The sequence below is a fragment of the Lepidochelys olivacea genome (assembly GCF_965140295.1).
Source record: "Lepidochelys olivacea isolate rLepOli2 genome assembly, chromosome: 15".
NCBI classification, from domain to species: Eukaryota; Metazoa; Chordata; order Testudines; family Cheloniidae; genus Lepidochelys; species Lepidochelys olivacea.
In genome coordinates this window covers 18,278,790-18,304,138 of record NC_140425.1, presented here as the reverse complement: position 1 = coordinate 18,304,138, position 25,349 = coordinate 18,278,790, and the positions used below count along the sequence as shown (strand labels likewise).

General features: G+C 50.7%; 1 protein-coding gene across 7 annotated transcripts in view; it reads right to left on the bottom strand.

The window, feature by feature from the left end:
* The window catches only part of TBX1 (T-box transcription factor 1), a 29,048-nt gene extending 14,833 nt beyond the window's left edge, over positions 1 to 14,215 (bottom strand). The window contains exons 1-3 of one of the 7 annotated variants that reach the window (XM_084648678.1): positions 13,885 to 14,215; positions 7,572 to 7,694; positions 5,444 to 5,846 (exon numbers count right to left, since the gene is read on the bottom strand). In XM_084648678.1, the coding sequence (XP_084504804.1) occupies positions 5,444 to 5,846; positions 7,572 to 7,694; positions 13,885 to 13,909 (551 nt within the window). In that variant the 5' untranslated portion in view covers positions 13,910 to 14,215. The other 6 variants (XM_084648680.1, XM_084648681.1, XM_084648682.1 and 3 more) reach the window with 6 other exon arrangements.
* Between the last annotated feature and the right edge of the window lie 11,134 nt (positions 14,216 to 25,349).

The window sequence follows — 25,349 nt, the reverse complement described above, 5'->3', positions numbered from 1 at the left end:
CTAGGGCATGCATGAAGTTACGTTAGCCAAGTATTTTTACACTGATGTCAAATTGCCTTCTAGGAACTGGTAAAACTTTCCTATTTAAAGGCTTATAAGAAGTCACCGAAGGACATGAAAGAGCTGGGAAGTTAGATTAAGTCCAGAATACCTCTATGGGTTAGCGCGGCTAGATGAAGCTAACACAAGGCTCCTGTGTTTTAATAACGAGCTGTTATTCGGGGGGGCTTAGAGATGCGCCAGACTGGCGGACAATCCGAGCGTCTTTCTAGAAAACCGTAGCTCTTGGTGGCGCTGTCTGTGTCTCTCCTCCTCCCCCCGCCCCATTTCAACAGTGGGTGAGCGAGGGGTTACTTTCCCTGCCATTTGGCAACATCCCCCGACCCCGCAAGCTGTTTGCACAATGCTGAATGCTCGTTAGTTTCAAGAGTCTCTTGCAGGGCTGTGCACAAATGCCCGATAGTTCCCGGCGGCTGAGGTGGGGTGGGGGACTTTATAAAGGAGCCCCCAGAGGAAATCTGTCTGTGAACTCGCACATAAAAACGTTGGCTGAATATTAAAGTTTGATTTCTGAGTATTCTACATACAGCTATAAACCCTGTGAACCATCACTTAGAAATCAGAATGTTACTAGCATGCTAGAGTGGCGATTATTTTAAATTCCCTTTCGGGGTCTTTCTGACCCAGCTCCACATCTCATGCTTGCTCCCCCCCCCAAAAAAAAATCAAAGCAAAAAACAACACAACGAAAAACAAGCAAACCAAAACCCAACACCGCTCCCCAAATAAAACACATGAAATCTGTGGGGGTAAATAGCAAGACAGTAGACCCGCAGCCCCCCCACTCTCACACACAGTCCAACGGATCCTAGAGCATCTCTCCTATTAATTCCCAGCCAAATTAGCACCGATCTAAAGAACTGCTGCGTTTGTGGGGTGTGAACACGCGTCCGAGCTGCGCACACACTGTCGGGCTCAGAGAGGCTCCAGTTTCGCTGCTTCTCTCTGAAACCCTCCAGGAATTTCTACCTTTTCACACCCACTTTGCTCGGCTCCCTGAAGCTAAAGCAGGAGTGAAGCGTGTCTGTATCCCTGTCTCCTCTCCGGGACGAGCTTGACTGGCCCTGTAGTCTTAACAATGGCAAAGGAAGACACGTGAAATAAGCCCAGAAGCCCTTTGAACTCGTTTACTTTCTAAACCAGGCTAGCGGGATAGGTGAGTTACCCAGTGTCATTTCTGACATTCCATCCCCGCGGTACCGAAAACACAGGCACCAGGCCAGTGGGGCAGCGTGTGTGTGTCTATGTCTATGTGTCTGTCCGGGGGGGTTTCAGAGCCTTCCCAGCTCCCTACATTTCCTGAGGCGATAGTCACTTGGTTCCCACAACGGTGCTTTCTCCTCGGACTCACCCAGCGCGCACAAACTGGGGGACAGGCGCTCCCTCCCAGCGCCGAAGGGGCTCAAGGCCACCAGCGCTCTGTTCGTTGTGCAGCCGATTGACCAAATTTGGTCTCGGCATCTTTACGCTTCCGCAAACGAATGGTGAAATAGCCCCGGCTAAGCGTGCGCTCCGCGGCACTGTCCCCAAGCCAGGCAAGCGAGCCTGGGACACCTCCCCTCCCAACCAGGCGACCGAGAAAAGTGGAGAGGGGCTTTTGTGGGTCTCTCTTCCGCATTTTCCTCTCTTGACTTATACCAGGAAGGGGCTCGGTCTGCTTTCGCACCTTGACCCGCACACACAAAACCACCCAGCAATGCTTTTGGAGGCCAGAATTTTCCAAAGGCTGCGAGTTAAAGGTGAACTCAGATGAGCTAGTGAAATGAAAGATCAACCCACTCCCCACCCTCGTAGGTAACAAATGTATCAGTTGCCTTTGTTCCATTTAGAGCCAATGCTGGGGGCTGTTTACCCCAAAGCTTTGGTCTGCTTTTCCTTCTGTTTTAGGTTTGCTTGTTTTGCAAGGCGAGCAACCAGCGTGTGGGTATTGCAGAAAGCAAGGGCGTGCAAGCGAATTTTAACCCACCGGCTTTTAAATGTATCCACACTGAAGCTCCAGGGAAAAAGTAAAACAATTTACATTTAGCAAGGAGGCTGACCAAGAAACCTAGCCCACTTCCCTGGGCTTCAATAGAACAAGCATTGAAACGCGTTAGAAAGGCAAGTTAGTTCCATTACAATTTTTTTTTTATCTCCAGTAAATTTTAGCCCGGCTCCAAACCCATAAGTTCTCGGAGTTTTTGGAATAACAATTACTGTTGCTTATTCTAAACAACCTAAAACGACACAAGCCTCCATGAAAACACAGGGCGCTCCAGAAACCACCGGGAGGTAGCAAGCTAGTCTAGAAGCCAATTGCGATGCGTTTTGTTGTTAAAGTTCTCCCAGCGCCTACGGAAAGCATAATCTTTTCACACGTTACTGATTTGTTTTAGCAAATCAACAGGGACATTTAAACCGCATTCTATTTAAACCGCATTCTATTTAAAATATTTAAACCCTTATTAACCTTAACTCCAGTGTTTCTTTCTTCTTCTTTTTTTTTTAAAGGAAGCTTTAAACAAACAATTTAGCTTGATAAACCCCGGCTTAAAAAAAAAAAACTCTTAAGGCCAACACAGGCAACCGTGAAAATAAATGAATCCATTAATAGAGCGCAGGAGGGCTACCTGGAATCAGCAATCTGCCTTTCCGGGTTGTTTGCATGTTTTATTTATTTTACTAGTTTTACACCCTGGCTCGTTCAATTAACCCTTTCGTCATTTAAACCTACTCTTTATTTTAATCTCACCTCTGCACTTGACACAGTTCGTTCACAAAGTCAAAGTCTCTTGTAGAATCGTTGCCGGGTTATTTATAATGCGGATTTCTTCCCCCTTCCCCCCCCCCCCCCCGTCTGTAAAATGGAAAGGACACTTCAGAGCTAAAAAAACATTGTTTTCCCGAAAGGCTCAGCTGTTAGCTAAAATTCCCTTTTCCGTTAAAAAAAAAATTGAGAGAGAGACTCAGATGCGATTTGTATTCAGTGACGGGGGGTACGGGTGTCACTAAAGCATTTAGGGAAATAAGGAACAAGCCTAGGCAACAAGGTAGAGGCTGCAACACGGAGCGAAGAAATCTCCTGTCGGAAGGACTAGTCTAATCCAGAGCCCAGTGGCGAAGACTAGAAGGAGACGATATACTCCGTATGAGGCCTGGCGCTGAAGGTACGGGCCTGGGCTGAGGAATGCCCCGTCTAAATGAGAACAAGCCCCCGGGGGTAGGTCCCCACCAACCCCCCCACTGTAACCCTACCAAAGCCGTGACTCGAGCCTGAGTTCTACAACGCTCCTGCACCGAGCTTTGGAAAACACGGTTTTTTTCTCCTCTCCCCTCCATAACCCTTCAAATCAACAGAGGCATCTGGCCCGTCTCTGGGACTGAAAGCAACCGCGTGGCTTGCGGGGTGGGGTAGAGATTCTGAAATCTTTTCCCCGCTGTGTTGGTCACAGCAGCGGGAAGGACCCTGGGAATGACTTGCCGGATTCCGCAGCCTTTTCAAGATGCAGTTACAAGGGGTGCCCTTTGCTAACCTGCTCCTCAAGGTGTTACTGCGCGATAGGATCTACGACATTATCACCGACCTGGGGGAGGGGGAGGGGGGCGAAGTCAGTCAACATAGGACACGCCACAAGTACAAACTCCGATGGCCACAGTCAAGCCAGCCGGGGGTTTGTTACCGCTTGGACAGCGGAGAGAGCGTCCAAAGGCCGCACAAAAAGAGTGACGTTTGCAGACACAGCCCCAGCGGGCCGAGGTTTTAGGAAGGTTTACACGGGAACACATCGCAGTGAACGTGCCGACCTGTGAACCCTCTTTATTCTCTCGCAAATGCTGTACGCACCCAAGGAGGTCACAACAGCTCCATACCAACGCAACTCAGGGTCAGTTGAGCTATTTCACTTGAGCTCGCAGTTAAATGGTGTCTAATTAACAGACAGGGTCATCATCCTGCCCCCCCCCCGTAGCCGTTTAATTAGCTTAGTTGAGAGCCTTCCCTTTTAAACACGATACAACGTTCGCTTCCTTTGTTAATTTCGACGAAGAAGCTTTATGGGCGTGCTGCCTTCTTGGGTTTACATTGGTGAGTTGGATCCGGCTCTCCTCAAACTGGTAAACTACCCACTGAAACGGCCGGGAGATTTACCGGAGAAAAGGATGCTGGATGGGGCCTCATAATGAGTATTCTGGATGCTGGTCATTTGTGGATTCCAGAGAAGGAAATGTGGCAAGTACTAAGAGGTGTAAAAAGAGCCCCTGAGGTTTCTTATCTGTAATCTCTCCAAGAAGGCCCTAAACCAGCAAAGCGGAGATCCATGTCTGTCCCACCAATGCGTGTGACCAGAGATGGGTGTTAAAGGGATCCTGCTAATCTTGCTCCTAAAGAACAGTGTCCTCTGCAAATAAAGCTGGTTTTAAATCTCGCGTTTGAGAGTCGGAGGCAGTGTTAATGGTACTGACTTTGCCATAATACAGTAATCAGTCTCCGACACGTTACATAAACCCCCACGCCCACTTTCCGATTCGAATCCGACGGCTTTGCTGGGGGGTTGTGTACCTTTGAATGCACCGCTTTTAACTCAGGTATCTGTGCGGACTTTCACAGAACTTCCCAACCCTTCGCTCCACAAGACAATTGCCGATTCTGCTCTTAAAGAAGTGCGGGGTTCAAATTACCGTATTGGGGGCTAGCAGACAGATTACCCCGACAGAGTGGATTTTTAAAATCAGTCTATTTTCTTCTGAAGAAAGCAGATAAGTAACCGCCGCCCGGAGAGGGCTTTGCTCGCTAACATTTCACAAGAACCCAGGAGGGGGAGGCTCTAACAAGAGCCCCACATTGCTCTTAAACCCAGCACCAACGTATACGAGGCATGAGTCATATTCCGAAAAACGACAGCGGCTCATTTGTTCCGGATCTAACCCCGCAGCCCTGGCAGAAAGGGCCCGAGCAGGACACCCGCACAGCGAGGAGCAGCACCCGGGGCGCTGTCGATAATTTCCTTGTCCCACCGGGACAGGTCCCGCTGGCGGGGCTATAAACCTTACGATGTTTTAGGCGCGCAGTAAAAATGTATTTTCCTGCGCTCGTAAAAGGGACCATAAGGAAAAAAAAAAAGCCGCGGAAGCCCTAGGGTAGGTGAAAAGGGTGGAAGCAGGGTCCGTTGGGCTGACAACTCTGGGTGCAGGGCTGCGCGGGGCGCAGGGAGACGGACCCTGGCGGGGGCCACCCTCTGGGGTTGCAGGCTGCTGCGTGCGTGCGGGGGGGGGAGGGCACTGAAAGGGCTCCCAGCCCCCAGCCCCAACCCGCGTCTTCAAGCCGCTTCGCTCCCGGCGCCCCGCGGGCCGAAAACCCCCTCCCCGGGCCTGCCCCAGCCCCTGCCAGCGGGGAGGCGCCACTGACCTGCCGGCCTTGGTGACGATCATCTCGGTGCCCAGCTGGTTGAACTCGTCCCACAGCGCCTTCATCTCCAGCTGCACGCTGACATTGGCCACCTTGGGGTTCTTCTTGACGGGCGCTTTGGCCGCCGCGCCGCCGCCGCTCTCGGGGGGCCCCGGGCCGGGCGGCGGCGGGTTGGGGCCCGGGGCCGGGGCCGGGCCGGCCGCGAACGGGTAGCCGTGTTGGTGCGGGTGCTGCTGGGCCGAGCAGGGCTCGTAGTGCGGCGGCTCGGGCTGCCCGTAGGGGTCCCCCGGGGAAGGGGAGAGGTGGTAGCCGCCGGAGGCGTTCAGGCTGCTCAGGCTGTTGGCCGTGAAAGCTGCAACATCGCAAAAATGGGACAGCTGGGTGAGCCAGGGGCTGGAGATGGCTGAAATCATTCCAAAAACAGGCGGTCAGGGCTCGGCTCCGGCTCCCCGCTCCCCCACTGCTCTGCGCGCCCGCCGCCGCCGCGCCAGCGTCTTCTACTGCGCTCCCCGGGGTGCCCCCCCCCGCCCCAGCCCCGCCTCCCCCCCCCCCGGGCCCCGCGGGAGCTGCTCGGCCCCGGCCGCGCGGCTCCCCCGGGCAGGCTGAGCTCGCGCTGCGCGGCTGCCAGGAGCCCAGGCGCTGCAGAGCCCGGCTTATCTCTGCAGAGGGCCTCCCCTCGCCGCAGAACCGGTTCTTATTTCTATTTAGATAAGGCGCTGCAGGTAATGGGCCTTTCCTCGCCTAGGGACTGGAGCCCTGACGAGTTGATTGACAGGGGAGTGCGCCTTTTTAATAGCCCGCCTGACACCCATTTTTCACTCCCGAGCCAAAAAAAAAGTTAAAAGAAGCAGGCATCGCCCACAGGACCCTCCACGGATAGACGATCTAAACGCGCCCCGGGCAGCGATCTCCATCCCCCGGCAAACCGGCACTGGAGTAAAGCGAACTGCCCGCCCCCATGACGGCGCAACAACCGCCTAGTCCCCGGGAAGCGCTGGAATTTGCGTTCCACAATTAGGAATACGCTCTTCTCCGCCTTGCACAAGCTGCAGGGCTGAAACAGTCCTGGCGACACACTCCTCTCCCTCTGGATGTTTGTTTCTTAGATGATTATCCTCGCCTAGCCGCTCCCCCTCCACCCCGCATATCTTTGGGAAGGATTTTTTTTTAAAAAAGCCCAATCAACTCTGCATCTGCACTCGAAAAAGCGAGACAATGTCCTACAGGATGCGTCAGTAGCCTGCAAATGGGCGATTTTTACCCCCTTTTTTTCCCCTCCATTCGCTGATCCCTACAAAATTTAGAAGGGAGATGCAGACCCCTTTGGACGTCTTAGACCAAGTCTGCGGACCCCCCGGGATACAGCTTGAAAGCCGCTGCTCTCCACGGATATGGGCAAAACTAACAGAATGGTCGCTGATCGGGATAACAGAATGATCAGAGTCGGAGAGTTTTGTGTTTAAAATAAAGCGCGGGAGGAAACAGAGTCAATTAAAAAGAAGAGGGTGACCAGATCTTTCTAAAGAGCTTTGACATAAACACGGTACCGTTTCAATTGCGGGTTTGGGGCGTTAGCAAGCCGCTCTTTCGGTTCCAAGCCTTGCTGGCTGGTAAAATCTCTTCTCAGTCAAAACTTCATTAAAAACAACACCGATCTTTGACAAGCCTTCCTAGGCCTCTGCCATTTCCACCTCTTTTCGTCTCGGAAACACTGTCTTTTCCCGTACCTTGTTGTTATTGCTTACTCGCTACAGCTGAGGGCAGGTCTCTTAAGCAGCCGGGAGTTGCTATAAGCAGTTGTTTTTTCCCCTTTACCGGCTGGAATATTTTTTTTTAAAGTTTTGACGCAGCCATGGCAGGGAAATCGGCTGCAACCCTCCCCCCCCCCCCACACACATACACACATTTCCCCACTTACATTCAAAACAAAACCCCGGCACAGCTGCTCAGAGGAAATTCCCCGAAAATCCTGCATCCCCAGGATTTGCTCCACCCCGCTTTTTTTATTTTTTTTTAATGCATTTCCCCTCGCTCTCCAGTGGGGCTTTGACTTCTTAGCTCTCGGGCTCCGATTTGCAGCTGCCCGCAGGAAGCTCAGGTCCTGCGCCTAGGTCCGGGCTGCACGTACCTTCCATGTCTCTGGTGACGGTGCTGAAATGCATCTTCTCCGGGTGGGAGCCGGGGCTGAAGGGCTTGCTAAGGCCACAGCTGGGCTCCTCCAGCGCTTCCTTCCCTGCGTGCTCGGCGGCGACTGAAATCAGAGAGGCGATACTGAAAGCATTTGCCTTGGGAGACAGAGGGCTGTTCTCGTCCATAGGGGAGACCGATGCAGCAGCCTCCCCCACCCCCTGGCCTCGCCAAACGCTCCCCCCGCTACCACACCATCCAGCCAGGCACCATGCGCCGCCAAGACCGCTGCACCGCCTCGAAGGAGGAAGCCGGAGAGGAAGTTTTCAGGGCGCCCCCCCCCACCCCCGTCGTCCGTTTCTGCGCTCCTTCGCCGTCTGCAGAGGAGGCGGATCGGGCCCCGCCAGGCGCGGCTCCCGGGCGAAATCGGCTCCTCGGTGATTTATTGATGGGTTTCTCGCCTCTCTTCCTCCCCCTCCCGCTCGCAGCGGGGAAAGTGGCCCCCCGAGAGGCGCGCGGCCCCAGCCCGGGGGTGGGTGATGTCACATTGGAAGCCCGGTGCCTTTGCCTGGAGCGGCTGCGGGGGGGTGGGGGGGAGCCGCCGCCGCCGCTGCGAGTCTGTCAAAGGGCTCGGGCCGTTTCCGCGCCTGCTGGGCACGGGCAGGGAAACACAGCCGCGCGCACGCTGCGGGGGTGGGGTAGGGGCAGGTTGTATTTAAATGGCCCCCTGTCAATCACGGCGCCCAGGCTGCAGGGAGCAGGGGAAGGAGGGGGGGGGGGGAAAGAAGAAAAGCGGAGCGTCACTGCGGATGTCCGGTGGAGCTAAATACTCAGTGGTTCCCCCCCCTCCGCCCCCCGGCGCCCGCGCCGCCCTCCTCCTCCTCCTCCAGTCGGGGGGAGCTTTGACACACTGCTGGCTGCTGGACGCCGCTCCCACCAGGCTCCGAAGAAGCAAGACAACAACGATTCTGAATCCTTCCTTCGGCAAAACTCCAGCCAGGGCTTCAAGGATTTCTGCTCCGGATGGAGAATCCTGCACACGGTGTATTGATTACCATTACCCCCAGCGCTTCCTCGGGCGAACTCCTGCCAGGACGTTCGGCATTTTGCTCATGTCACAATGCATTCGTTAATAGTAAAATAATAATAAATAATAATATTAATAATAAATTAATTAATAGGAAAGCAACCGTTCTTAATGATCAGCAGCATTGTCATGGGCTGGGCTGCAAAACCAAACAAACAAACAACACCCCCCCCCCCCAAACCCTGTGTGTCCTCTCAAGCTGCATGTGTGTGGTACAGATGATTATTATTATAGCAGAGATTCCTCGCCCTTCTTGGCGTGGGTTGTTTTTTTGTTTTTGTTTTGTTTTTTTTAATTAAAAGCCATTTTCCTCCCTGCTGAATCCGGAAAAATAAAGTGTGACTGTGGTTTGTTTCTAACATACAATCTGTTGATTTAAAGATTTGACTGAGACTTCTTTCGAAAGTTTGCAAAAATGGCTGTGTGAACCTGCTTCCTGTCTCATAGTATAATTCAACTTGATTTAAAAAACAACAAAAACCGCCTATCAGGGGAAAAAGTCGTCGTTAAAACAGGACTTTACAAACAGGTGCTCCATAATATACTGTTCTTAGATTATATTCATATTATTCATCTAGATAGCTAGATATATAAATCTGCTTAATTGGCAGTCACGTGCAAAGTTATCCTTGAGCGGGTTTCACCTTTATCAAATGCAACGTTGTAAGGCCAAGCAGGGAAACAGTATCGCCTTTCATTGCTATAACAGACCCAGCATATGTGCAATGGGATACTCACTCCAACTATACCAGCCCATAGGATAACCCAAGGCAAACACAACTTGTTTAGCCGTCCCTCCTCCTCTGCAACAGAGAGGGTGAGGCATTGGACCCGAAAGAGTCAAAACTGCACCTCTGGCTGCAAACTGAGGAAGGCAACCGAAGTCCTGCCAAGTTGCTTCCAGGTGTGTGTCCAACGTGAGACCTATGCGGGCACTCCCGAAAGTCACGAAGCCTCGGGGAATGCGGAGCCCTTTCTCAAAAACAAGCCAGCAGTGTCTCTGGAAGAGGCAGTGAACCAGGAGGGAACCCAGTTCTGATTGCACAACCCCGTCAATGCAAAGGAGGCTCTGGGGGTGCACTGGGTTTATAGAAAATTAATTGCTCTGTAAGTAGCCTGAGGGGTCGATTCTCATCTTGGAATATTGTTAACTTTGGACGTGGTAAACCATCTGCAGAGCATGCATCCGATGAAGTGAGCTGTAGCTCATGAAAGCTCATGCTCAAATAAATTGGTTAGTCTCTAAGGTGGCACAAGTCCTCCTTTTCTATCTGCAGAGAGACGTTACAGAATCCGGTTCCATATTTGACCTGTGGTTTTCAGCTAAAGGCATAAGGCATTACATTATATTATGTTCGTTATTATTGTATATGGTTATTTCAGTCAGCAGCTTTTCAGTTCCCCAGTCTAATAACTGAGCCATGGAGGGGGGGCTTTTATATCTGATAATCCTCCTATCTTTTGGAGATGAGCCCCACGGATTTTTTGTACACGGAAAGTAGATTAAAAATGGCACCAGTAAAATCGTCGGTGTGACAACGAAGAAAATCTCAAATCTCTGACTAGACCGTTTATTCTAACAGACTCTCAGTGCCATGGAGCGGATGGGAGACCATTACCTAGAAGACAATTCCGTCTCAGCATTCCAACCTACTTCGGATTTCCCTTAAATGCCCACTTTCGTTTAAACCGAATTTACAAGCATTCAATTTTATCACCCTGTCGAAAAATCGCTCGATGAAAAAATAAATATCTCCCAGGTGCAAAAAACAAAAACAAAACAACACAAGAAAATCCACCCAATCCAAAGCCCCAAGCTGTTTTTAAAAAGGAAACATTTCACAGGGCCTTAGTGTTTCCTTTTATCTCTCTCTTTTTCACTTTCATTTGTCTGCCCGAGCAGTCTTATCAACCTCCCTCCCCCGATTCCCCTGTAATTTTCTTTTTTGGCTAACTTCACTGAAGGGCTGCTTATTAGGATTTGGCCTTTTTCCATTATACACGTCTCCCGACACTTTAAAGAAAGGGTCTTGACACCTCCCTGTTCCCTGGCAATCTCCTTTCTGACTTGGTGTGAGTAGAAGTCTCATTTAGGAGCGCTCTGTTTTAGGCGGACTGGGCCCAATCCTGCTTAGTCGAACAGTTTGGCAATGGAAGTTGTGCCCATAAGGGGGGGATAGACCCCCCCCCGCCAGTCCATCACGATCGTTAGATTAAGTCTGCAAAGCCACCTCTTCAAAACCTCGGGCAGCGCTGAACACCGAGGTGAACCAAAGCAGGTTTCAAAGCAGTTCCTTTAGCTTTAAAATAATCAGCCCGTGGCTGGAGGGATGGGGGAGATTTCCGGTAACCACTCACTGTCTAGGATATTCTTGACATGACACCCCAGAGCTACTTCTCTATTTCACGCCGCTGAAAATGTCCCAACACGGATGAGCCGAAAACCTCACCCACGCGTGAAATGAGCAGCTACACAGCCGTGTGCCCTCCTCCAGAGACAGGAGCAAGCTTCCTCCGTTACTTGCCAGTCGTTTGCACTGGATTGCCCTGAAATCCGGGCTGCACTAGGAAGTCATAAAACACCATCAAGAAATGGAAGAGAAAGCCTCTGTGTTTAGCGATGCCCTGGAGGTTAAAAGTCATAAACCCCCCTACAAGTGGAATACTTTCACTCGGCCGGCTCCTTGCCAACGGCACGGTGCGTGGGGCTGGTGGCAAGGGTTTACCCGAGCTGACTCTCTCCGGGTCCCCAAATCCTAAATAAACCCGAAAAGCCCGGATCCAAGGGCAGAGCTCCCGGGACACTTTCCTCGCTGGTGGGCAGAGATCAGTGACACAAAGGGACAGTGGCATCGTCACGCGCCCCCAAACTTTTCACTCGGCCTTCTCTGAGCAGCTGCCGAAAGCAGCGAGGCTCTGTCCTGCGGAGACATCTGGTGAGACTGGTGACACATAAGGAACCGTAGGCCGAATACTGTGAAACGGGCGTAAATTCGCAAGAGAGGAGAATCAGGCCTTAACAAAACAAAGGGATTCAGTTCCTCCCAGCCCAGCCTGCAGGGCTAGGGTGTGAGATCTCAGGGGGAAATACTCCTTGCTCCTCGTTTAACTCTGTAGCCCAGCTTTTCCGGGCGGGTGGAGGGAATCCTCTTCCACAAAGACTGGAGAGGCCCCTGGCCTTCTTCAGCCTCAGTAAGGCTTAGGGCGAGCAGGCCCTTGGACGAGCTGGGAGTGAGCTAGCCCTGCATTGAGGTGCAGGCCCAGGGCTTGGAGACCTAACTGAGATAAGAGTGACATGGGGATGCCTTCCTGCTTCATGTGTGTCACCTACCTGCTGCTACAAAGCCCCTAAATCATGAACTATCCAGGTCATAAAAGACAAGAGTCGAGCCTGGGGGATGAGGAGGAGGAAGGCAGGGAAAACACCTTGCCAATAAGAGTCAAACGGAAGGAAAGATGCAATGAGCCAGAGTTGGCTTTTTTTGGTTAGAATTGTCACTCCGGGATAAAACGATCCCCGCCAGATTTATTCCAAAGAACACAATATGAATTCCTCGGCAGAGACTTTGCTTTCGGGCCTTGCCATCTGGGTGAGGCAAAAGCCACTGGTTCTTCCAAAGAGGACCAAGTCAACAGTTTGGCTCGGTGGTTTCCTCCCGGCCCTGTGGGCTCGGCTTCGGCTTAGTCCCCTGGGTTCTTGCTTAGAGGCGCGCAGCTTTCCGCGCTTCACCCTTTGGCAGTTGTTACGCGCAGTTTTCCCCGCGGCGCTATTGATTTGTGCGGATCAGCCTTTTGAGCGCTGCGAAAATGGGACTGAAAATTGAAACGGCCGGGGGATCGGACCCCGCTGCAAACTGCGCCATTAGAAGAGAGCAGAGAGGTTGAGAGCGAAGGACAGAAACATAAGATCACCCTCGCCCCACGCGATTTCCGAGCTCCGCTTTCCCCCCAGAACGCGGAGTTTTCCCTTTCCTCTCGTAATTGCGTTCCAGCTCCGGACCATCGGTAACTACCCGCTGTACAAACCCTGGCTACGGCAGATGGGTAACACTGGGAGAGGGTCTTTCAACAAACGGAGATGCCGTAAACAAGCGAGGGGAAAACTTGGCCCTTCCCGGCTAGAAAGAGTTTTTGAAGCAGGGAGAATCTTCAGGGCCAAGAACTCCGCAAACCAGCGCTCCCAGTATCGGCGTAGAAACCATTCTGAACGCAGCTGTTTCGTATTTAGCATTAGTGGCTCCTAAATGAGGGGCTCAGAGTTACCTGCTCCCCTTTCTCCCTGTTTAACTTTCCTTTGGTTTCTGCTGCGACTGCCGGGCACCGGAGGTAATGTCTGAGGGGTCGGAGTCGGAGCACTTCCCTGTCCTTATTGCCGTGAGAGGACCGCCGTGCAATCCCCACACCACCAAGTTCGAGTCCGGTACCTGACAAGGTATTTTCATTTATTTAATTTCAAAAGGTGGCCCGCAGAACTGGAAGTGGTGAAGGCTGGCGTGTCCGAACTGGGGATCGCAGGGAGCGCTCGGCGCCTGCCTTACCTAGCTCGAGGTGCTGAGGAAAGGAGCAAACAGCAACCCGAGTCTCTCAAGCAATACATTGGCTAGCTTCCCCCTTTGCAAAGAAGCCACTGGGGACATGGGTTGCCTTAATGCATAAGGCAGACGGCACCTCCGGTTACTTTCTATATCAACCGGTAGCTGGCCCAGGATTGCACTGCATCTAATGAGCAGCAAAGGCGTTTGTATCGACTCAACAGGTTTACATGTGATAACCCCCCCAGTTGTTTGCCTCTCTTGAACCAAGTAATTGCACATGGAACGTCCACTCGCGGTTAACCATTTCCTTCCTCTTTCTGATGACATCAGCTAACAATTGACAGGGTCACAATGAAGCATATTCTCCACTCCGGCCTTTACAGAAAGCGCTAGAAACGTTTATTTCGTACAACCTCAAGACTTCCATGCAGGAAAAACAAATGCATGATTAAAAACACAGCAACAGATATTTCCTCTCCAGGGGTTACCTCTTAAATGCCTGCAAAGGGAGGTGGGAGACCAGATAAAAGCAATACCAGATTTTTTTTTATTTGCACCCCCACCCCCTCACTCCTTTGATGTTTCCCCAACTCTCAGCCATTTAAAAAGACGGGCGTCGATCCTTCCCCAGCCTGGAAAGGGGTAATGCCGCCTAGCGAGGGAGACGTCTGTAAAAAGAAAGGGATACTCACGACACCGCTCACAGAGGGTCAGCATTCGCTGCAGCTGCTTCGGGTCTGAGCCCCGGAGGCTGGGGGCGGCCTTTTTATTGGGATGGTTCCCCCTAGGCTGGGGAGTCGCGGGACTTTTGTGTCCCCATTGTCCTAAGCCGCAGAGAGCAGCCGGTGCTGAACCCCGCCGGCTGAGGCTGGGGCTTGCCACACGCCCGGCCCTGCAGACTGTCCCACAAGGGAGTGGGGCTATCTACCCCTGCTCCGGGGGGGGGTCTAAGACGTGATGGGCCCCCTGCCTCTCCCGGGCGCAGAAGGGACAGCGAAGCAGTAGTGAGTGGCACGGGGCTGGCTTTCCCTGCCCGGAGTCCTGTCAGTGAAGGTCCCCGGCTGGCTGTCCTGTGCATTGTAACCTTGGAGGGGGCCTTTCCTCCCTCCCCCCCCCCGCCCCTGCACTTCCTGTTGGCTGCGCCTCTGGCGCCTCTCCGCTCCGCAGCCAGGTGCTCGCTGCCTGCCCCGGCAGCTGTGTCACGCCAGCCCGGCCCCCGCGCGCTTCCCCCCCGGCACCCCGGATGGCTCAGCCGCCCGCACCCCTGGAAGGGAGCTGGGAACCAAGCTGGCCGAGAGCCTCCCCCTACACTTCTGCAAAGGGATGGATGGAGGCGGGGAGCGAGGCCTACAGGAATCACCCCGCTCCTGGGGCCAGGCGGACAGAGGAGACGGGGAGCTGGGGCTGAGGAAGGGAAGGAGCAAACTCCCGGGGAGTCAATCCCCAAAGTAGCGCTGAGTGCGGCGGATGTTCCCCAGCCCAGTGATGCGCCTGGAGAGCGCAGGGGACAGGGTCGAACCGAACCTGTTCTCTGCTGATGGGATCAGGTGGTTGCTGGTCGAGCAAAGTGCCTAGTTCTTGCAAATCCCACTGTTGTTTACCACTTCTTTAGCCAGCTCCCGATTGCTGTCATCCAGTTGTGTCTTTTCCCTTCCCTCCTTTGACCCATCTTCTCTTTCCGCCCCCTTCGGCCTCTACCTCCCCCCCCCCCACACACACACTTCTTTCCCTCTCCTGCTTCTCACTCATAAATACATAAACCCGCCAGTGTTACTGCGCTTCTACCGATCCCATTTTCAGGCAAACCCCTTTAGTTGAAAGGGCTGCGCACACATTAACCCACCCCAGGTTTCCCTGGGTGCTCGGCCCTTTAAAACTCTTTCTTGTGTCCCGTTCAGGCCGCTCCTAGCTACACATCACCCAGGTTCTTCGGCTGCCGGCGGCATGCAAAGGTTCATCCCCGACGAGAGGAAGAGGAAGATTTATCACTATTTTGGAGCTGACCCAGCTGAGCTGAGGTGCGGGGGGACGGGAGACACCCTGGGCAGACTGCGATCGGACATTGCAGGACAAGTTACTGAGCGACTGGCTTGTAATGTGGACTCAGGCACACAGAACTGCAGCCGCAATTATATTCTGGCCGCTGTGCAGAACCGGCAGAGGAAACCAGCTCGTTCGATCGAGGCAGCTGGATTTTAAAGAAGAATAAATAAATACACGGGGGCAGATGTCTGCAGCAAGCACAGAAACCTGCGGTCTGAGAAACGATTAATAATAACAAGAGGTTTTATGCGTTCTTAAAAAACAAAAAAACAAACAAACAAACAAACAAAAAACAGAGTAGGAGACTGTAAAAACCGGCGAGACTGTCCCATAACATCCATCCGCCGGCAGAGCAGGGGGTGTCCTCTGTGTCTTTAAACAATTAGTCCCCGGGCCCTCACTTTATTTGCACAACACACAGTTGCTGCGTGAAATCAATCCCCTGCCCGCTGAAATGCCACTTTCCCATTTCAGGAAATCTAGACAGACCCATGTGAGAGGCTTTTGCAAGCTCAGGGTTGTCTTTCAGTTTAGAATTGTACTGGCTGTGTGGGAAGGGAGGGGGAGAGGTGGGGAGAGTCAGACTGGGGAACCCCCCGGCTCTGGGAGAGCAGGAGAAAAAGGGGCTTAGCTAGATTTGAAAACGTCCAGGGGAAATGGATTCGTTTTAGCCGTACTCTCCATACCAGCAGCAAGAGTCAAATCACATTCACTAAATACAATGAGCCTGTTAGTGCTTTAAAATTGGCTTAGAGATCGATAGTTGTTTCTTTGTCTCTATAGGTGCACTGCACACAAGTCTCTTTTTCTTCTTTCCTACTACTTCCCTATTCAGGGTCCATGACTTTTCTAGCCTTCTTCCAAAACTCATGGCTGGACGGCAGTCTATTGTGCAAACTGGTCTCTCCAAGGTCCGCGGACATCCTGTCCATGTACCTAAGTCTTTGGCCTCCCCCTTAGTCCTCTTCCGTCCAGGACCGTTGCAAGGGCCCGCCCAGCCTCCCTCAGTTTGTCTTCAATTGGGACAATCCATATTAATCTCCTTCTACATATACATGTACAATATATGCATGCGAGTGTGTGTTATATGTATATATTATATTCTAGATACCACATACACATATATACTTATCCATATGTAACATTCTTATACTTAACACAGGTATATAAAATTTAATAATAATTCACACACAGATGAGTGGTGTGCAAAATCCATAGTAATACTGGAAGGCTCTATTAAATGACATAGACAGACGATTAAAACCTATAATTTTGCTCCGCATATCTACAAGTATTTTTGGTTCAGTGAAATGCTAAGCAGTCCTGATCCTGGGTTATTACAAAGAACATCAGCCAGACATGGTGAGCCCAGTTATTCCAGACTTGATTTTCTCTATCAATAAAAGATGTAAGGTGGCGCTGCTAAAAGGGAGGGTTGCCTTGGAATTATTTGTCCATCATTGTAAGAGGGGGCGAGGAGGGGATTTCCTGTCATGTGAAGGCGCAGGGCCCCCCGTCCTCGCACAAGCAGAAGAGGTGTATGTGCCCTGTGAGTCGATATACTATTAGATGACTGTATGCTCAGCGATCTTTTGTGAGGCGAGTGTGAACTTCAGAAACCACAATTCAAAGCAGTTTGAAATGCATGCATAAATAGAAGACCAATTGCACTGGGGCTTTGGGGTGAATTGCTCTTTGACTAGACGATTTCTGTGGTTTTCTCTGCTGGAGTCATTTAATCAGGGACCTGTTTAATTTTTCTTTGTATCTTTATGCCTAGTGGATCCCCGTGACACATGAAAATGAAGAGGTTTTGTCTACTAAATAATCCTCTCCTATAAAGGTAGATAAACATCTAGCTGCCTCTCTGTCAGGGCTTCTGATCATAAAGCCCTTCTGAGTGACAGGTCCTTAGGATATTGACATATTCCCCCTCGCGATAAAACACACTTTCTTTGTCATGTCTATTCAAGAGGGAGCCTCTGCTTCGGTACCGCTGAGTCCCGGGTCCCGCTCACTCAAACATCCACTCGTGTTGTTAGGGGGGACCCTTTAGCCTGATTTCATTAAGTCGGTCGCGTAACTCCCCCACTGATTTTCGTGGGAGCGGAATCGCATCTTCCCGGCTAACTGCTTGTGTAAACCTCAGTGTTGCTGCAGGCAGCCTGCGCTCAAGCATTGTTCGCGTTTAGAAATTCGTGGCAAGCAGAAAGTATTTTTTAGAAGAACATCGTTTGGATCTGAGAGGTTTCAAAACTAGACCGGATTCCAATTGACCCTCAGATAGTGAGTCGCTTTGCTAACGATCTGGGAGGGATTTTCAACAAGTGAATGAAGGGACGGTCTGTGACTTCGGACACTGACCTGTCGCTTTGACACCGACAGACCGCTCGTGGGGCAAAAGATGGTAAAGATTTTCCTCTAACGCCCGAGCTGTATTTGAAATTGCCTGACTCCAGGAAAGCGCAGCGTACGCTCAAGAATATCGTTTTAAAATCGAATATAATACATGGATTCCTTTAAAGACTTTCCCCCAAATCACGGGTCCCTACGTGTTGACATTTTTGCCGAGGACTGGGCGTACTCGCTGCACAATCAACAGCGGAAACAATTCGTGGGAAGCCGAATCTTTCTCATGGACACTCACAAGAATGTCAGGGAAAGTAACAGAAGCTGCCGTGTATAATGTGCTCGTTGTCATTTCTCAGTGCACTCGGACTGCCGAACCCAGTCTTGCTGTCCTGAACAGTGTACAGGGAGCAGACACAGGGAAGCCTACTCTCTAATTAGTCGGGTTGTTTTCCAGCGCAGGAGAGGTTGGAAACATACGATTTCAACAAAAAGAGTCCTTTCTAACCATCCCAGTTATTGAAAATCCCGGGCACTTCTTGCTCGTAATGTAAGGGTTTTTTTTAAAAAAATAATCGTTGGCTTCCACTCGTTATCCGGCTCACGATCGTTTTCCCCTGCTCTATCTCTATTTAGGACAGGCCCTGAGAAATCCCCAAGAGCCTGAACTGCGGCAGATCCCTTCGAAAGAACCCAGGGAGTGCAAGGGATTAGCGCGGGGAGATCTTTAATGTCATTTCTCTGGGTGAGGCTTTGCAACTGGAATAATCAGCCTTCGTCTATTTTCTTAAATCGCCCCAAATACGTCCCACGCCTTTCACCGTTCAGATTCCACTTTTTGGGGGGGGGGTTGTTTCCACTGAGGGGTGTTTTAATCTAAATGACACCCTTCGGGACAGTACGCTGCACATTCTGTCTCGCTATACAGTCAATGTACCTCATTAGTTTGATCCGCTTTGTTAACGGCACCGGGCAAATCAAAAGCCTCATTCAGCTGCGTTTCCTAGCCGGGCAGGTGTGGGGCCACACGCGATTTGCTACAGTTAATGTGCCCTTTTTAGTAAGTGTTTGTTTATCCCTTCTGCTGTTGTAATAGTGTTAATCAACACTACCCAGCCAGCCTTTCACGTGGCTACCTTCAAGAATGATTCATTGATGCTTGGGTTTCCTGCGGCTCCTTGATAGTCGGAGCAGATAACGGGGTACCTGGCACAAAGTGAGCCATTGAGAATAACTTTAGCATGAAAAGAACAAACAAGGAATAGAGGGGGAGGGTCTGGCACCATGAGCAGAAGCGATCGGTGCCGAGCCCGCCAGAGCAGATGGAAGGTGGGACCAGCCGGGCTTCCCAGCAAGTGGTTAAATTCCAAAGGAACCAACGTGAGAAGCAGAAGGTTCAGCTCCGTTGAATAGCTAAGCGAGCCCTTTATGCCCCCTTCTTCCCGAGTTTGGACAGGATCGGAGAGATCGGTGCGCGTGATAGCCTAGCAAAGGAAACCCCCCAGGCCCGCTCACCTGAGAGCTCCCTGAGCACACCTGAGCGCTTGGCCGGCGAGCGCGTCCCGCAACGGAGCGGGCTCGCAGCTCGCTGCCCTGCAATCCCGTCCTTCCTTCGCCCCGGGGCCCAGCCCTGCGTCCACCCTCTCGATGCCAGTCGCACAAACCCTGGAAAGAGCCACGCCCTGATCAGACCCACTGGAGCGCCGCTCCTGGGAAAAGCCACGCACTCCCCCCAGGGTGCAAAGAGTCGCGGGGTGCGCGTGTTATCACGGCCCGGCGCTCATCACCTGCCGCTGCGGGAGCTGGGGAAGCCCAGGTCTGGGTGGAGGTGAAAACCCGCGCTCAGCCTGGAGGTGGTGGGGGCGGGGGGGGGGACGACACACACCAATAACCACAACTAATCATTATCCGCTTGGCAGGGCCACTGCGCGCCGTGAGCACAGGAATGAAAGGAGCAGCACACGGCTCCGCGGCAGGGAAAGAGTCCCCCTTATTTACACGTGGGGAGAAACCGAGGCACGCACCTGAAGGTACTAGCCCAACCTCACACGTCTGATGGCAGACCGAGCCGTCGATGGCAGACCGAGCCGTCGAAGCCCTGTCCAGTGGCTTCCAGCCCTGTGCTTTAAGCTCATTAGGCACCCTTCCTCGCCGGTTTAGCGACTTAGAATGAACCACGGCGCCTTGTTTCCAGGTGATAACGCCCCAGCTCTCTCTGGACTGGGGTCTTCTGCCACCCAACTGCAAAGATCTGACTGTAATAAAGGCGTTGTCCCAAGGAGCCTGTTCGCTTGGTGGCCGGCACATTCCCGCGGTTCCAATAATCTGCGGCAGCGTCGAACTCTAACGTGTTTATTCCTCGCAGGGACACTTGCTTGGTCAGTTTCGGCTCTGTTTGATTTGCTATGGGGATTTTTTGTTTTATTTTATCGCGCCAAGAGGCTTATTTTCTACAGATACAAACCCAGAGCGGTCACACACCGAGGAATTCTGAGCCGTAAAACTATCAGCCTGGCTTCCCCCTTCTGTCATTTTGCCCAGCACATATGATTACTCCGATTTCTTCTCTCTCTCTCGTTACACGAAAGGACAAAAGCAAAAACACGGTGTGGTAAAAGCTCGACTTTTGTGCTCACAGTGTGTTAAGGCGATTGCTCGTCTTTCCACCAGAAGCCAGTCATTTCAACGTTGGGTGTTGAAATATTATCGGGCTCTGTGCTCAGAAATATACAAGACCAGTTTTAGTGCCAGGTTTGCAGAGAGAGCTGCGCTCTTCTCACAGATACAGACCCCCTCTTCCCCCAGCAGATCAGGAGTGTATTGCCCTCATTTAAGTCACCTTCAAACGCACAGACCAACCGAAAAAGAAACAAGTGAGACGGGCTTTGGGACAAGTCCATCTTTCCACACCCCACACCCCTTCAGCGGCCGGATCTCTGCCTCTCCCGTGCAGTCCGGGCTTTTAATCCTTGCTGCTACTTTTAAAAAGCAAACCAAGAATGGGTTCAGTATGGGAACGAGAAACCCACCCTTGAAGGTTCTTTGTGGCAATTCTATGTGTCTTTCATCATCTTCCTTGGAAAATAAATGACCATTGTTCGGCTGTCTTGTGGGGGGAAGGGGTGTTTTTAGGGAAATTGCTTTTTCCCTTCCAAATCCAATTCCCCGGGGAGGTTTTATTTATTGACGTGTTTTTATCAGGAGACCGGAGGTTTGTATTTCTTAGGACACTCCGGCGTTGTGTGCGATCGCTTTGTACAATGGAGGAGGGGGTGTGTGTGTGTGTGTGTGTAAATACCCGACTTTATTTTTAACAAATCCCTTCCTCCGCCCTTCAAACACGAAACTTCAAGCGTGGGATACATACACGGCTCAAACCGAACGCGCCGCGAAGAAATGTAACTCTAATGGCTAAATGGCTTTCTGGGGAGTTTTGCCGGAGAGTGAGGACCGCAAGGTTTAACCCTTTAAGCCCTGATGTAAGAAAAAAAAACAATCAAAACCAACAACCAAAACCTCAGCACAGCACCCAGCAGCTCGCCGTTAAGTAAGTGGTTCGATTTTCCAAAACGGCCAGTTGCCATTGAGGTACCTAAAGATGGTGGCTAGATTGACCTGCTCGGAGTTAGCTCTTTTTTGGCTCTGAAGTGTTAGAACCCACAGCAGTGTATTATTGCCCCGGGGGAGACAGCCGAAGCTTTTGCAAGGGCTGGGATCTATTTTTCTTTTGGTCACTACCTTGTCACTATAAACCTGCAGTGAGCCGACAACTTAGAATCCGGGGAGGTGATAAAGCAAAGATGCTGGATTTGCACAAGCTGTTTGGAAAACAAACAAAATAAATAAATGTGGAGGTGGGTAGCAAAGTCTGTTCTGCAAAGCCCTGGAAAGTTGGGTTTTGAAATGATTTAGGGGAATAGAAAGAAATCCATACCAAGGGGCTAGGTGCAAAATACGAATTGCACTAGGAAAAAGCCAGGAGCCCAAGGCTGTCCTTTTAAAGCACCTGTGTGGGCATTTTTTAAAGTTAGGTCGCATCACTCTTGTGTTATTCAGTAATATATATATATATATATATATATATATATATATATATATATATATATTTCAGAGTTTAGGTTTCAGAGTAGCCGCCGTGTTAGTCTGTATTCGCACAAAGAAAAGGAGGACTTGTGGCACCTTAGAGACTAACCAATTTATCTGAGCAGAAGCTTTCGTGAGCTACAGCTCACTTAATATAATATATTATATAATATATAATATATAATATATAATATATATATATATATATAATTATATATATATATATATATATATATATATAATTATATATATATATATATATATATATATATATATATATATATATATATATATATATATATATATATATATATATATATATATTAAAGGCTACTGCAGTCATTTGGCCCGTCAGGGTCTTCTGCCCATTCAGGGAATCAGCCTTGTACTCCCAGAATGCTTCTGCATATACGTTTACACCGTGGAGCAGCATCCTTCCTGTACACGCGCGAGACTAGAGCAGCTGGTCTGAGCCAAGGTTGGGTTGTGGAAGCCGGAGTAACATTTGACTGGTTTTTACCAATGGAACACAAGGCAATTCATAGGGAAACACGCAAGGCCTGTCTCAGTGGCCAGACAGAGAAGGAGCCAAGAGAAACGAGAATACATTGCAAACTGATCCTGCTGGGAGTTGGGAGACGGATCCTTTAGCACTGCAGAACCATTCTCCACACACTCCCCTTTACACTGTCCTATATACCTAGGACATTATATAGGACCATATATACACATTCATATTAATTGTGTTTTGGAGCGAAGTCGTTTTTGAGAGGAAAAACTGGTTCTAAATCGTTTGCTTTCCTCGCAGCACACTCCCAGGTACGTTCGCACTAGGATATGGAAAGCAAGAAGAGCTAATAGCTTCAGCTTTCTTATTGCTTTCCCTAGCAAATAGCTCTTATTTTGTTCTGCATTGGACGTACAATTCCGATCAAAATGTTCAACCATCATCAGACCTCTGACAAATAGATAGAAATGAGTGTGTGTGATTGTGTGTATACCTGGAAATACCTCCATGGAGAGTGAAAATCAGACAGACTTAAATATTGCTATTAATTCGATATAGTCCTTGATTTTCTAGTTTATAGAAGGTTGAACAGCGCAGGGATTGTATCAAACTAACAGGACTTTATCAACGCCTCTGCTTTCTCCTCCGCCTGCAGATATGACCTTTCCGTCCCCAAAAGCAGCGGGATGAGGAAAGAATTCCACCATTTGATACAGCGACAATTCTGCTGCCTTGGGACGGGTGTCAAAACCCGCAGGGGGTGTTAAAAGCCAGCTTGCTCTCTAAATAATCACAACAAAATGGGGTCCTGTCGGGCTTGTGGCGGTAGATGGGAGCGCGGGGAGCCCCGACCCCCGCAAGTGCGAACAAACGTATCCGTTAGTTGCTGTTAAACCAGAGCAGGTCGGATATTAACCGGGAATTGAGATCGGTTCGCACATCATAAATCATCATGTCGGCGGGGCGCACGGCATTCCGAGTTCCCGCCGCCCGGCTCGCATTGTGTTCGGGGACAGGGCATGATCCCAGGATTAAACTCGAGCCTGGGCAAATACTGGCGTTTTAGCCCAGACGTAGAGAGGCAGGAAACCCAGTTTGGTAAGTGACAGGTGAGAGCGGGTCCGAGAAAGAGGCTTTAGAGTGGACGAGTCACCGGGGCAGCTAATTGGAGCCCAAACCGTTTTGCATCACTAAACAGGGTCCTACCCTACCGCCCTAGTTATTGCGAGCTAGATCCGACACCCGCATCTCCTTCCACGCCACCCCTCCAAAAAAAAAAAAAACATCTGAAACTATCCAGCCAGGCATGAACCTCCGGTTTCTTTCCATCGGCTCGGTTCGGTCCTGGGGTGCTGTTTAACGCTCTCCGTATAAACCCGGTGCCTTTTGATTCCTTTCCGCGGTGTCCCGTTTTATCACGGTCCCGCCTCAGAAACGGCTGGAAAACGGGCTAGGAAGAAACTGGCCAGCAAAAGGATCGCCGCCTTCTTCCGAATTTAAATGAGACACACGGAAGAGTAAAAAGAAGGGCTTGATTTCCAGCGCGACAGATCAAGAGCTCTGTTGAGAGAGAGCCGCAGCAATCCGCGTTGGAAAGGACCTGGGGGTGGGGGTGGGGGTTTGCATTAGAAACTATATTCGAAAATTAGGAACAGGATCAGAAGGAATCTCATAACAAGAAAGAGGATGCAATCGAATTGATTGATTCCCAGCCAGGAAAGCCACGCCAGGAATGGCAGGCCGATTTAATTCGATTTTAGGATTATCTATAGCTCGGAGCGGCGGAACAAAGATAACTGCTCCCAGAACCAGAGCTCTATTTATAGAAACGAAGCAAAGTCCGCTAGTTTCTCACACCGTTTGGTGCGCTCCTACGGCCCGATTGTTTTGATTATGTAACGGAAAATATATTTCCTCTGATGATTGTAGCCATTAAAATATTAACTGAAAAAGAAAAGACAAATCCGCGCAGGCTGCTGTGGTCTTGTGTTAGGAAATGGAAGCGCAAACCTGCTTTGTCAGCCGGCGGACAATGGGCGCCTTTGCGGCGCTTCGCGTGCGCTGTTTGCACACCTGAGCCTTATCTTTAGTGGCTTTTCTATCAGCCAGTGCCCGGGAAATAACAAGATCCGGAAGAAGGAAAAAAACGAGCCGTACAACTTCCCAGGGCTTGAAATCCAGCTGCTGGAGCTGCGGCACTTCTGTAGCAGTCGCTATCGGGACACAGAGAGACCGGTGTATAAAAGATCTTCTACACTTTCCACCGTATGCATCCCATGAAGTGAGCTGTAGGTCACCAAAGCTCAGGCTCAAATAAATTGGTTAGTCTCTAAGGTGCCACAAGTCCTCCTTTTCTTTTTGCAACTTTCACTAAAGACCTTCCCTCATTAGTGCTAATTAGCAACTAAAGTTCCTGAATCAAATCAAACCCGAAAATCCTGCTATCTTGATTTAAACTTTCCTTTTTCCTCTCTCCAATATGGACATACGCCATAACGGCAGGACCCGTCAAGTCTCCTTGTCAAACGGTCTAGTTTATGTGTCTAGTCGATCTATCTTCACATTAAACCGGACACATTAATATGTGTGTACGTCAGACGTGGTCACTAGGGCTTGCTGTAGGCGACACACGTAACATATTTACATTCGTATCGATTTGTCAGTTGTGTGTGTGTGAGAAAGCGATCTTTAACACCATGACAACTTTCATTTCCGAAGAACAGAGCTGCCTCCATATTTTGTGTGCAAATGAAAACTACATTTAATAAATGAAACGGTGCAATGTGGAATTGCCCGATGCGGGCGGTGCTCTGGGGTTGAGCCCACTGTCCCTGGCTTATCAGTTACACTCCGTTTTCTCCCCTCCACTGAACGGCCGCGGGGGAGTTTCCCACAATGCGGCTGCCCCCCTACAGATGTCCAGGAATTCTCCCCCTAAACGCTGGGCAAAATCGTGCCGAAAGGACCATTTCGCCAGGTTTCAGAGTAGCCGCCGTGTTAGTCTGTGTTCGCACAAAGAAAAGGAGGACGAGTGGCACCTTACAGACTAACCAATTTATTTGAGCAGAAGCTTTCCTGAGCTACAGCCCACTTCGTCGGACGCTCAGGAAAGCTGACGCTCAAAGAAATTGGTTAGTCTCTAAGGTGCCACAAGTCCTGCTCTTCATTTTGCCA